At 46.9% G+C, this 13067-nt stretch overlaps 1 protein-coding gene across 1 annotated transcript in view; it reads left to right on the forward strand.

Moving 5' to 3' along the window:
* KIF3B (kinesin family member 3B) overlaps nt 1–11821 on the forward strand; it is a 12397-nt gene extending 576 nt beyond the window's left edge. The window contains exons 2-9 of the mRNA XM_042048431.1: nt 3189–4627; nt 5200–5301; nt 5964–6086; nt 6199–6317; nt 6549–6662; nt 7120–7225; nt 7434–7612; nt 8194–11821. Coding sequence (XP_041904365.1) covers nt 3245–4627; nt 5200–5301; nt 5964–6086; nt 6199–6317; nt 6549–6662; nt 7120–7225; nt 7434–7612; nt 8194–8290 — 2223 coding nt within the window. The 5' untranslated portion in view covers nt 3189–3244 and the 3' untranslated portion in view covers nt 8291–11821. The remainder of the gene's footprint in view (nt 1–3188; nt 4628–5199; nt 5302–5963; nt 6087–6198; nt 6318–6548; nt 6663–7119; nt 7226–7433; nt 7613–8193) is intronic.
* The last annotated feature ends 1246 nt before the right edge of the window (nt 11822–13067 follow it).

Below are 13067 nucleotides of genomic sequence, written 5' to 3' on the forward strand. Positions count from 1 at the left end.
CGGCCGCCCCCGGTGCCTCGCGTGGGCACGGCCCGGACCGCGGTGGGGCGGCCGGGACAGCGAGCGCGGGAGGCGGCGGGACCCGCCCGCGGCCGGGCTGCGGGGGCGATGCCGCGGCCGGGTGGCCTCGTTCGCGTGGGCGTCCCCCGCTCCCGGTCCTTCTCCCTCGCGGTCCTTCCCCCTCTCCACGAGCGCGCTCCGCTGTCCCCGGGCCCCCTTCCCTGCAGCGCCCGGTGTCGCAGCCGCGAGGGCGGCGGGGGATGCTCGGGTGAATCCGGGAACGAGCCCGCGGTCCCGGCTCCCCGGGGGAAGGAACACCCGTGGGGTGCCGCGCTGAGGCGATAGCGGTGACCACAAGTGACCCCAGACGCTGAGTGAAATCAGGGCACCGTGGCACAGGTGGCACGGGGATGTCCTGCCCGGCCTGCGGAGCGTTTGGCAGGGAGGCGAGAGGAGAACAGCAGCACAAAGGGTGGTTTGGCTTGGGAAGGACGGAAAGACACAATTCAACCGTGACATTACGAAACCACAAATATTTGAAAGATTTGAATGGCAAGAAGCAATGGAATGTTTCGAGTGGTACCTCGGGATGTGCAGAGACGCAAGGGAAGGGTTTGGGCAGTTCTGAGAAAATCTTTCAGAGATGTTTAAGCTTAAGGCAGGAAGCAGAGTGGCCTCAGGACATCACCTGTCAGGGCAGGTGGCGGGGGTGAGCACAATGCCTGGGACACTGCTGTCCAAGACAGCCCCTCCCAACCCTGGAAGTTTCTGAGGAAAAGTGGTTGCCTCAGTTTGCATTCAGGTTGTGGCATTGGTCATTTTTTCAGGCGCAACCTTGTGTTGACTGAAATAAATGAAAATGCTTCAGTTTCTGCCCGTCCTTCGCTCTTGGTCACCAGGGGCACATTTGCAAGTGCCTCCATCTCAACCTTGACTTGTAGGGACCTGGCCCAGGTCACTTCAGGCTGAAGTAATTTCATAAAAAAATTCCCATCTTTGATGGAGAAGAGTGGATGGCACGGCAGCATTCCCAGCTTTCCTGCCATTCATGTCCAGCCACTCTGGCAGCTCAAACATTGCCCTGGAGTTTCTGGGGAATACAAACACTGCTAACTAATTGGTTTTATTTTCCAGTTACACACTTGGATAAATCTGAGAAGAACCATAATTTGTTATGCTTCCAGTAAACTTCACCGCAGTAGCTAAAATAATTGGAGATGATTCGTGATGGGTTGTTATGAAAATAGCCCAAATCAGGGGTAAAATCAGTTGTTTGTGACTATAAAAAGAGACTTGCAAGTGAAGTGGGGAAAGGTTTTAAAAGCTGATGGTGAGGAGGTACACCCAGATGAGCAGCAAATGTGCAACATAATTTTTGTTCAAGGTGTACGTCTGGCAAGACTAACTGAACTCTGATCATTTAATATTTGTCATAGTTGCTTACAAAAGTGACACTTCTCATCAGAATGGTATTTTAGATATTCAATATAAAAAATAAATCCATGCTCTCCTTGTCAGAACTTGTGCCTAATTCGAGTATTTGCCAGTGTGAACATGCAGATACGTGACACAGTGGTTGTCATGTGACCTTGTCAGAAAATTGTCTCTTGTGAACTTGAATTACAGGAATGTCTCTGGGAGCTGTGGAAGGACATGCGTGTATTAATGTATACAAGTCCTCAGGATGAGAAGAGGGAGGGTTGTTTTTTGTGATTCTGCCAAGATTTGTCCTCGTTTCACTTAGTCTTTCTGTGTTCATGCTCCAGAATTCGTGTTTGCTGTGGGTCAGACAGGAAGGTCACCTTTATCTGGAGCTGTCAGTTAGGAGGGAAGTGGTTTCATTCAGTAGCTACCCAAAATTCCTGTAGCAGTTTAAACTCACTGTGCAGGGTGTAGAGTGAATTCTGAATGACTGTCCAGTTCAATGCTTTTATGGAAAGAATGAGAAGCAAAGAGTTTCCCCCTGCAGACCCAAGGAAATTCCCAAGGCCGTACTGAGGTTTTTGTACAATTTTTAACCATATTTATCTGCTACTTCTGTTTTACTTTTTCCAGTTTGACTGTCTGTATGTTGGGCTAGAATTGTGCTTCCTTTCCCATCCACTAGCTCTGGTCCTGAAGTTCTCTGCCACCTTGTTGGAGAAGCTCTCCTGATCCATGCAATTATCGAGTAAAAAACAATTAGACAAAAATCCCTGTTTCCTGCTGATCCAGCTGGGAAGGGAACAGTGAACACATCCCAAGGAGGCCACACCTGAACATGTGCCAGCACTACCTTGGACTCCCTGTGTGTATTAGTTTTACACTTAGTTCCAGCTGGCAGAAGGACCTCAGGGCTCTTCTTGGAAGATATTTTGGAAATAAAAAGCGTTATTAGAAGCCACATGGCATTCCCCAAGCTGTGCCATTGAGATCTGCTGTGTAGGCTTTAGCAGTGACTGCTTTAGCAGGAACACAGGCTTTTTGCTCCATTTTCAGTGGCAGCTCATCTTGCTGATGACTGGAGGATGCACCAGTGTGTTCTTCTGTCTACCCAGAGTCATAAACGGCTTGGATCTGTGATCTGGGTTTATGCAATGTGAGTTTAGGTTGATAGTGAGTCCTGTAAACCTGATGCAGTTGGAACACCAGAGCAGGAGTGATGTCAGTAGGTCAGTGTAGTTGAGCAGGGCTGGCTTTTGTGGGGAATCCTGATAAAAGTGTATTGCCAAAAGAAATGATAATAGCAGACTTGTGCTCCAGAGAGAGCAAGGCTGTACTAGATTTTCAAACTGGGAGATTTAAAACAAAAGGCCTGACTGCAAAAAAAAAAAAAAAAAAAAAAAAAAAAGCAAAGTATTCTTTTTATAAATAGTTTAAAAAGGCTTATTATTATTTTTGAGGGTCAAGAAAAGGATCTTTACCAACTGTAAAGATGTGATTCAATGATGAATTTTTGCAGCAGAGCTTGTAAAAATGATACCATTTGATGCACAGCCTTTGGTAAAATAATTCTGTCTCAGTTTTTCTGTCTCAGTTCAGGCCTTTACAGGGGTTTCATGTTGTGCGTTATTTTAGTTCTTCAAAATCCCTTGCAGCTTAATGAATGCAAAATGCTGCTCAAATCAATGAAGCAAGTCTTTGGCTTTGTGAAAAGTTGTCCTTGCAGTAAACTGCCTTCAGACATTCCTGCTTTGTTTTTGTTCCAGGTTTCTAGCACGGGATCATACGTCAGTCGGATCGCACCAGCTGCAGCCCTGCTGTCATGTCTAAGTCAAAGAGCTCCGAGTCCGTGCGGGTGGTCGTGCGCTGCCGGCCCATGAACAGCAAAGAGAAAACCGCTTCCTATGAAAAAGTTGTCAATGTGGATGTCAAGTTAGGGCAGGTCTCAGTGAAGAATCCACGGGGATCATCTCATGAACTGCCTAAAACTTTCACCTTTGATGCTGTGTATGACTGGAATTCCAAACAGGTCGAACTCTACGATGAGACCTTCAGACCTCTCGTGGACTCTGTTCTGCAAGGGTTTAATGGGACAATCTTTGCCTATGGGCAGACTGGGACAGGGAAAACGTATACAATGGAAGGGATGCGTGGTGATCCTGAAAAGAGAGGGGTCATCCCCAATTCATTCGACCACATCTTCACCCACATCTCTAGATCTCAAAATCAGCAATACTTAGTTAGAGCGTCTTATTTGGAAATTTACCAAGAAGAAATCAGAGACTTGTTATCAAAGGATCAGTCCAAGCGGCTGGAGTTGAAGGAGAGACCAGACACGGGGGTTTTTGTTAAGGATTTGACCACCATTGTTACGAAAAGTGTCAAAGAGATAGAGCACATCATGAATTTGGGAAACCAGAACCGCTCCGTTGGTGCCACCAACATGAATGAGCACAGCTCTCGATCTCACGCCATTTTCCAGATCACTATCGAGTGCAGCGAGTTGGGACTGGATGGAGAGAACCACATCCGTGTTGGGAAGCTCAACCTGGTCGACCTGGCAGGCAGCGAGCGGCAAGCAAAGACCGGGGCACAGGGGGAAAGGCTGAAGGAAGCCACTAAAATCAATCTCTCCCTCTCAGCTTTGGGCAACGTTATCTCTGCACTGGTAGATGGCAAAAGCACGCACATTCCATACCGGGACTCCAAGCTGACCAGGCTACTTCAGGACTCATTAGGTGGCAACGCCAAAACTGTGATGGTGGCCAATATAGGCCCTGCCTCTTACAATGTAGAGGAGACACTGACCACACTGAGATATGCCAACCGTGCCAAAAACATCAAGAATAAGCCACAAGTGAACGAGGATCCTAAGGAGGCTCTGCTGCGGGAATTCCAGGAAGAGATTGCTCGGCTCAAGGCACAATTGGAAAAACGGTCTATTGGCAAAAGAAAGAGGAGAGAAAGGAGAAGGGAGGGTGGGGAAGAGGAGGAGGACACTGAAGAGGGTGAGGATGAAGGAGATGACAAAGATGATTATTGGAGGGAGCAACAAGAAAAGCTGGAGATTGAGAAGAAAGCTATAGTCGAGGATCACAGCTTGGTAGCAGAAGAAAAGATGAGGCTGCTGAAAGAAAAGGAAAAGAAAATGGAGGACCTGAAGCGAGAGAAGGAAGCAACAGAGATGCTGAGTGCAAAAATCAAGGTAGAATTCTTCCTTGTCATACTCTTTGAAAGCAGTTTGTTTAAGCTGTGGGGAAAATAAAGGGTTTCCCAATTTGGAAAGATATTTCACAGGAAGTTTCCAGGACAGTGATTTGTGTTTCGTTTGGAAGATTTTAAAATAAACTATTTCTAGCCAGAAGCTGAAATGTCCACTATTAATTACATGTTTCAATGTTCATGAGTTGTTTCATTGTTCTTATGTGCTGATCTTAAGCAATTGGCACGATAAAAGACAATGCATCTTTTCACAAGCTGTGGCACAGGAAAAGTTTCGTTCTGTCACAGATCATTAACAAGTTCTTTACAAGGGAGCACACATTTTGGTTCTCCAGCTTTGCCACACATTGCAGTGGGGACTTTATTCTAAACAAGTTACTGTTGCATTAATCCCACAGTTTTATAGGAATTTTAAGAAATAGGGATTCTTGTAGCAGCTGCCTTGAAAGAGAAGGTTAAATGAGGGAGCTGCCCTGAAGAAGTTGTATCCATAGGAGAGAAAGTTACCTTCTGTGGTCACTGAGAGAAACTTCTGACCCTGGTTTTTCCTTTCAGACAATGGAAAGCAAGCTGCTGGTGGGAGGGAAAAATATTGTGGATCACACAAATGAACAGCAGAAAATCCTGGAACAGAAACGACAGGAAATTGCAGAACAGGTACAAGGAAGGAGATTTGTTATTTTGTATAAAAGGCCTTGCTGCGGAACTTTTGTAAAACATTGTGTTGGGGAAATTACCAGAAAAATTTTCCAGGGTTAACCCTAAAATTGGTTTAATGGCAATCATTTATTGAAAAGAAGGGGGAAGGGCTTGTGTCAGATTAGTCATTACTTGAAATATGTAAAGAAGGTTTATCACAGTTTTATTCTAGCTCTTCATGGTAAAGATTTGCTTCCTATCTTGATTGGAGCTGTTTGTAAGTGAAGAAATATTTCTAAGACATCTCAGAGTACCAGTTTGGCCTTTAGCTCAAGAGAGGGGTCTTTACTCTGCGCTAAAAGTTCATTTTCTGCTATGCAAATTCTGTTGGTGATTCTTAAATACAGTAACCAGTACGAACTGATAAAAAGGAAAGAAAAAAATAACCTAAAAATGGCATTTTGTTCCTTTAGTTGAAGCTTGAGTCTTGTTCACACTGTCTGATTTTAATTGCAAAATAAGGACAAATAAGAGTTAATGCTTCTGGTATTTCTATGGCAAGAGATAGGAAGAACTGGAAGGCAGGGAAGGAAACCCATCCTGAGCATTGGTATCATGTGTGTCAACTGGAGGTGACAAGGTAATTGTGGTCTTTAATGCCATCTTGTCACATTCTTCAGAAACGTCGGGAGCGAGAAATCCAGCAACAGATGGAAAGTCGGGACGAGGAAACACTAGAGCTGAAGGAGACCTATAGTTCTCTGCAGCAAGAGGTGGACATAAAGACCAAAAAACTCAAAAAGGTAAAAAGAAAATGATTCCCTGTCTACCAGGCTGGGAATAAAATCAACTTGTGTGTGAAAGTGAGAGGAGCATTGGCAAGTGACAGATTTTGGCTCTTGTTGTGTGCTCCAGTTATTTTCCAAGCTGCAAGCTGTGAAGGCAGAGATCCATGATCTCCAAGAAGAGCACATCAAGGGGCGCCAGGAAATGGAGCAGACCCAGAATGAACTCACCAGGGAACTAAAGCTAAAGTAAGTCCCATCACTTCATTGCCTGCTATTAACTGTAACAGAGAGGGTGTCTCGGGGTGGGGAGTGGAGGGACTGCCTTGCACGTACTTGTGGAATAAGATTTAAACACGAGAAAACGAAACCATTCCTCCTTTTCCAGGGTTGTATTACATCAGTGGGAGAGGAGCAGTGAGGAAAGTCATGTACTAATTATGTCTCTTGTATATCTCTCATTTCTGTGGTTGCATGTAGGCACCTGATTATTGAAAACTTTATTCCCTTGGAAGAAAAGAATAAGATCATGAACAGATCATTCCTTGATGAAGAGGAAGACAACTGGAAACTACATCCCATAACCCGTCTGGAGTGAGTGTACTTCTGCTCTTTTCTCGGGATGGAATTACAGGTCACAGGAAACCCTCTAGCTGTCAAGAACAAAAGAGGGATTGAATTGGGGATTTAAACTGGCCCTTTAGAGTTCACAGCTTCTTGATGCATAATAAAATAAACCAAAACAATTTGTTCCTCTTAATAGGTGCTGTAAAACAGAAATGTACAGTTAGGAGAATTCTTGGAAGATTATGATTTTTCTAATAAACAAACCCAATAATTATATGTAAAATATATGTAATAGTGCATTCACCATTAAAATAGCAGTGCATTCCTATCATATTTCTTTCCTGCTCCTACAAATGCAGCTTGGGTGGTTTCTGCTGTGTTGAAACAGATTTCTGCATGGAATTTGCAGATGTTGTAGCTCATAAACTCCAAGAGGAGCCTTTGGTTTTAGGGTATAACAGACTGAGTCTCTGTTTTTGTCTAGTAACCAGCAGATGATGAAAAGACCAGTATCTGCTGTGGGGTACAAAAGGCCCCTGAGCCAACACGCCAGGACGTCCATGATGAGTCATACAGAGGCTCGGTACAGGGTAAGCCCACATGTGGTTGAACCTTTGTCTCTTCAACCTCCTGATCAGGGGAATGTGAATTCCAGAGGGGATTGTGTGTTCTTCTTTGAGATGTAAATTTGTAGTGTCCTGCATACATTTATAAAGTACTTGAGATTAAGTTTCTGGAGGGAAAAGTAGCAGTTAGTATGAAAACATGGAGACTTTGATTGTGCTTTTCCTATCTCAGGCAGAGAACATCGTGTTACTGGAACTGGACGGGCCCAGCCGAACAACAAGGAACTATGAAGGCCCAGCCATCGCTCCCAAGGTTCAGGCAGCTCTGGAAGCAGCTCTGCAGGAAGAAGATGAGATTCAAGTGGACGCCTCAACCTTTGAGAGCACTTCAAATAAAAAATCAAAACCCAGGTGAGTTAGACCTTCCCTGAGCAGACTGGCCCACAGGAGAGGTGCAAGTGCAGTTGCTGTTGGTCAGCACTTCTCATCAGTGAAGTGAAGCTGAGCTTTGTAGATAAGCAGAGAAAGAAAGGAACACAGAAGCATAGAGTCATTAAGGTTGGAAAAGACTTTTAAGATTTGAGCCCAGCCTTCAACCAAATCCCACCATGCCACTAAACCTTATCACAACTTCTCATTTTTTGATCACTTCCAGGGATGGAGATTCCACCACTGCCCTGACCAACCTGTGCCAGGGCTCAACCACTCTTGCAGTGAGGAAATTTTTCCTAATATTGAGCCTAAACCTCCCCTTGTAGGACTTGAGGCTGTTTTACCTTGGTCTGTCAACTTGTTACTTAGAGAAGAGGCCAACCCCCACCTCCCCACAACCTTCTTTCAGGGTGTAGGACATAGGACAGAAAAAAAGCTGAAACTGTTTATTAGAGAAAAACTCCAGTAAAAAAATCAGCTTTTTGAAGATTAATTGTGGAAAGTAACAGGTGACATTGTCAGAGCTTTTCTTGTTTATATTTTAATTTTTGCTTCCTCAGACCAAAAACTGGAAGGAAATCGGCGGCATCCTCATCAGGATCAGGCACCCCCAGTTCTCAGCTCTACCCACAGTCACGAGGGCTGGTTCCAAAATAAAACCAGCAACTCCTCTCCAGGGAGGGAACAGCCTTTACCTTCTGGGAGCAGAGACAAGGACAAACCTGCAGAGAGAGCTCCTGGCCAGCCTCCAGCCCCTTTCCCTGGAGATGGCCTTGTTGCTGTTTAACTGACTCGGGCCAGTCCAGGGGCACTGAGCCATGGGAAGATCTGTGCTTGCAACTCAGCATTTGGCCTCTGTGGGAAATGGATTTTAGTTAGGAAATCAAAAATGCATGAGGTACGTTACAGTGTGTTAGGAGCAATGGGAAGCATGGGGATCACCTCACAGCATCACCGTCCTCCTCCTGCACCAGTCCTTCTGCTGCACGAGGCTTTTTGGCTGTTGGGCACTAAGAAGACAGAGTTGGAAGTCATCTCAGCAGAACCACCAATCTCCAGGTCCACAGTGAGAACCAAAAGAGGCTAAAAAGCAGAGGATCTGTTCAAACTTGACAAGGTGCATGGTTCTTCCTCTTCCTGCTTGAGAGACTGGCATCATCACCTGGGGTACAGGCATTGGTCTGAACAGGCAGGATGGCAGTGGCCAGCGTGTCCTCACCACCACACAGCTGTGCCTCCCCATAGGGCTGTAGGACAGAAAAGGGTCTTGAAAACAACTCTGTGGTCTCCAGAAAGGAAGCAGTAGAATCTGAAGTCCTTTCTTTGGTTACAGGCATAAGTGAGAGCTCCTCTAAGCTGACCTACAGACCTCACCCCTACCAACAGGAACCACCTTGTCAAAGAACACCTCTGCACGCCAGCGTCAGCTCCACAGCTTTCCTCCTCTCTCTTGCCTCCATCTTTACCCCTGGCATTTAAAACCAGTCTCCATATGACATCTTTAATGGCATATGGCCATTTTCTCATGCCTCCTACTGTTGATGGAAGACATAGCATTAGCTCAGAGCTCTCCCTGCCAGGCTCAGACTCTCAGCTGGGCAGAGAACTGGAACTTGGAGCTGCCTTTGAGTGTACTCCTGGGAGTTTGGTCCCTTCTCTTGGTGTCTAAGGAGGTTCAGCATTCAGTGCCTCTTGTGCCTCACCTGTTCCATGTTAAGCAGCTTTCTCTCTGCACCTCCCAGTCCACTCAGAGCCACCTAACCAAGGCTGGTGGTGGAAGCTGGTGTTAATTCCAGGGGTTTTACTTCGAAAACAAGGGAGGAAGAGGTCCTGCTTTTGACAGTCTCCTTGCAAAGCTGCCCTATGACTAAAGCAGGCTCGTGTAGCAGGGTAGAGGGAGGTGAACTCCATGCTAAGGACAGAGTAAGGTGTCCCTGTCTAGTGTCCCACAGCTCATTCATAAGTTTTAGTTCACTGTATATTGAGACTTGGGATGTTACTTTTCCTGGTTGCTCTTGGCTGTCATCCTGTGAACGTTTTTACCTGTTTCCCTCACTGATGACTTCCTCCAGACTGACACATGTGAGTGTGTGAGGACTTGCCTGGTTGTAGAAATGCTCTGATGTGTGGACTCTGCCTTGTGCTCGTTAATTGTCCACAGAGTGACTTCACCCAGGCTGGAGAACTCCTTTCTACTGACCCCCTGAGCAGGAGGAACTGAGTACTCAGCACAGCTCACTTGTGCATCCTGCAGGCACGGTGCCCAGGTGAGCCAGGTGGGCCCCTTGAACACCAACTGGGCTGCTGCAATCCATGGGCTGCTTTCCTGGGCCACAGGGTTAATGTATGTATACACATATATGCACACATATATATATTAGTTTTGGTGGAGGAAGGAAGGATTTGCTTTTAATTGAGAGAGCAGGCATATGACCAATTTCTTTCAACCTGAACGTGGAAACCCAGCGTAATCTTCATTTTTACAAAGCACTGTTTATGTCCAGAGAGCCTTTTAACTGGCTCTTGTTGCATAATATAACATCAACTTCTCTTCCCTCTCCTCCCTCTTTCTCTCCAGCACATAATCTTCTGTACTAGGACATTTTAAAAGATGATTGTATGGTTTAAGTGCTCAGAGACTTGAAATTAAACAAGGGGGGTGGGGTGGGGGGAAATGTTTAAAACCCTGCAATAGCAGCACAGTAGATAACCACGTCTATGTACATACCTAAGTACACATGTTTTTTGTGAATAATGCATACACAGACACATCCATGTCTGCACATGTGCACACTCTTCCTCAGTTGCTACTATTCCATAGGGAATTCTAGTCTATATTAAACTCATATGCTGGAAACTGCCCTCGTGGCAGGGCTGGTACCGTGGAACTCTGCAGTGCAAACCTGTTTTCATGTTGATGAGCCAGCTGGTGTCAGAAAGGCTCTGCTTTTAACTCTGTAGAAATTCATTAGCAAGGTGAAAGAAACTCAGTAGAGTGGAAAAGAAAAAATCTGCATATTTAGTCATTGTATGTAAATTGGGGCTTTGGGTGGAGATTTGGTCAGTGTGTTCATGGGCAATCTCGGCCTGTTACAGAAGCTTTTGGATTCTCATTCCAATGGACTTAACCCTCACCAGATGCTCAGTAGCACTGATATTAAGATACATTGTCTTAAGCTGTACAAAACATACTGAGCTCTGGTTTGAAGCTTTTAAGAAACATTCCTGCCGAGTTTGCCCTTTTCTGGTGTTATCTGAACCATCTGGGCTTCCTGCTGGTTAACCAAAGGCAGGAAATCCAGCTGGAGTCCTGGAAGAGGCCCTGGGACAGCCATGCGCCGTCACCTTTTCTTCTTAGGAATGTTTAACATTCAACATAATTGTCTTTGCTCTGATCTGTATAATGGGATCTTTTTTTTGAAAAAGTGGCATGGAGCAGGAGTCGGCCAGTGGGAGCAAGCGCCCCAAGACACTGAAGCATAGGAATTAAAGCACTTTGTTAAATCCTTAACTTGGGTCTAGCGCCTTTTAAAAAATATTTGCATGCTGCTTGAATCTTCTAAAACACATACCTCTGCCAGAGCACCTGGGGCTGCGCCGGTGCCTTATACAGATCAGAGCAGGCAGTGTTCAGTCAGTTTTAGGTGTGTGAGTCTGCCCTCGCTGAACACGCAGCGCTGGAGTTTCAATGAGGCACCTGTGTACCTGGACCTGTCCTCTCTCCTGTCTGTGCTGGGCAATGTGCACCAGTCTTTAAACAGTTCAGTGTAATTCCTGGGGGTCTGTTCCTGCTGTGTTCAAAGACAGATTGGAAAAGAGAACCTGCAAAAGCCATAATTAGCTACGGAGATGGAACTGAAATGAGAACACTGGTCCTGCCTGCTGCACTGTGCAGCGGGGGGTTGACTCTCTGGGGTCCAGGTGCTTACTGCCTTCTCCAGCCCCCTTTCTTTTTGAAGAGGTGACCCAGGATCCTTCTATGGGCACAGCTGTCGATGACAACTCTCAGCTCCTTGGAGATACACCCACCTGCGCCTTCTCTTAGGTGATCTGTAGAAAAAGAACCTGTCCATAGTTCTGTCCATAGTTTTACAGCTTATATTTATTTGTATCATCTCTTTTGTCTAGGAATGTAAAGTGATCCTAAAATACAACGTGTAATAAAGTCAATAAGATTTATTGCATCTATCAAAACGTGTGGTTTTCATTGTTACTTTGGGGCAGGGCTCGGTGACTTCATGTTTTATAAAGCCTCGTCTTATTTTTCTTCAATTAAAAAAAAGAAGTGTCTGTGCAAAGTAAGTGGGAAAATGTAAATATGAGTAGAACTTCGATGAGTATTGTAAAGTGTGTGTATATAAATATATATATATAAAAAATACGAGTAGAAGGTGCTGATGCCTGGCATGTGGCACCGTGGGAACCAGAAATGCTGGTGAAACCCCGCCTGGATCCCAGTCCAGGGTGGGCCCCCGGCCTCGGTGCTTCATTGCTTGATACGGCAACGGGTGGTGCCGATTTAAACCAGTCTTTTTCCGGCACTGTGGGGAGAAAGAACCTCAGGGCATAACGGAGGAGTATGTCCAGAGAAGGGAAACGAAGGTGGGGAAGTGTCTGTAGCACATGTCCTGTGAGGAGCGGCCGGAGGAGCTGGGAGTGTTTACCCTGGAGAAAAGGAGGCTCCAGGGTGACCTTATTACCCTCTACAACTCTGTGAAGGGAGGTTGGAGCCAGATGGGGGTCGAGCTCTTCTGCCGACCGGCGACAAGAGGGCACAGTGTTAAACTGTGTCAGGGGAGATTCAGTTTGGACATCAGGAAGAATTTCTTAACATAAAGGGTCTTTAGATACTGGCATGCACTGCGGAGGTGTTTAAGGAAAAGACCGGACGTGGCGCTCAGTGCCCTGGTCTGGTGGACATTGTGGTGTTGGGTCATAGGTTGGAGTCGCTGATCTCAAAGGTCTTTTCCAGCCTAAATGATTCTGTGATAACCGGGATGTTGGAACACGAACAGCCGCAGCGGCTCAGCCTCGAGCGCTCTGCTCCAGCTCGGTCCCGCAGCCGCCCCCGGCCCGGGCGGTGCCGCTTCCCCGCCGCGGCCATGCGGCGCCAGCGGCCTCTCCCGCCATGCGGCGCGGCGCCCGCCGGGACTTGTAGTCCCCGAGTCGGAGCGCGGCTGCGTTGGGGTTGCGCATGGGGACTACAACTCCCGGCGGTCTTTGCGGTTTGTTTTCCTTCAAACCAGCCCTAGGCCCGCCCCTCCGGTCCCTCCCCTCCGGTCCCTCCGTGTCCCGCCGCGGCCACCGTCGCCGGGCCCCGCCGCCCCGCCCCGCTCCCGGCCCTTTGACCCCGTTGTTATGCCGGGCCCGAGCCGCCGCCGCCGCCGCCGCCTCCCGTAGCGCCCGGAGCCGCCCCCGCCTCGCGCCCCGCCCG

The sequence above is a fragment of the Corvus kubaryi genome, unplaced genomic scaffold (assembly GCF_017639235.1).
Source record: "Corvus kubaryi isolate FWS band 111438036 unplaced genomic scaffold, C.kubaryi_AGA036_p1.0 134, whole genome shotgun sequence".
Classification (NCBI taxonomy): domain Eukaryota; kingdom Metazoa; phylum Chordata; class Aves; order Passeriformes; family Corvidae; genus Corvus; species Corvus kubaryi.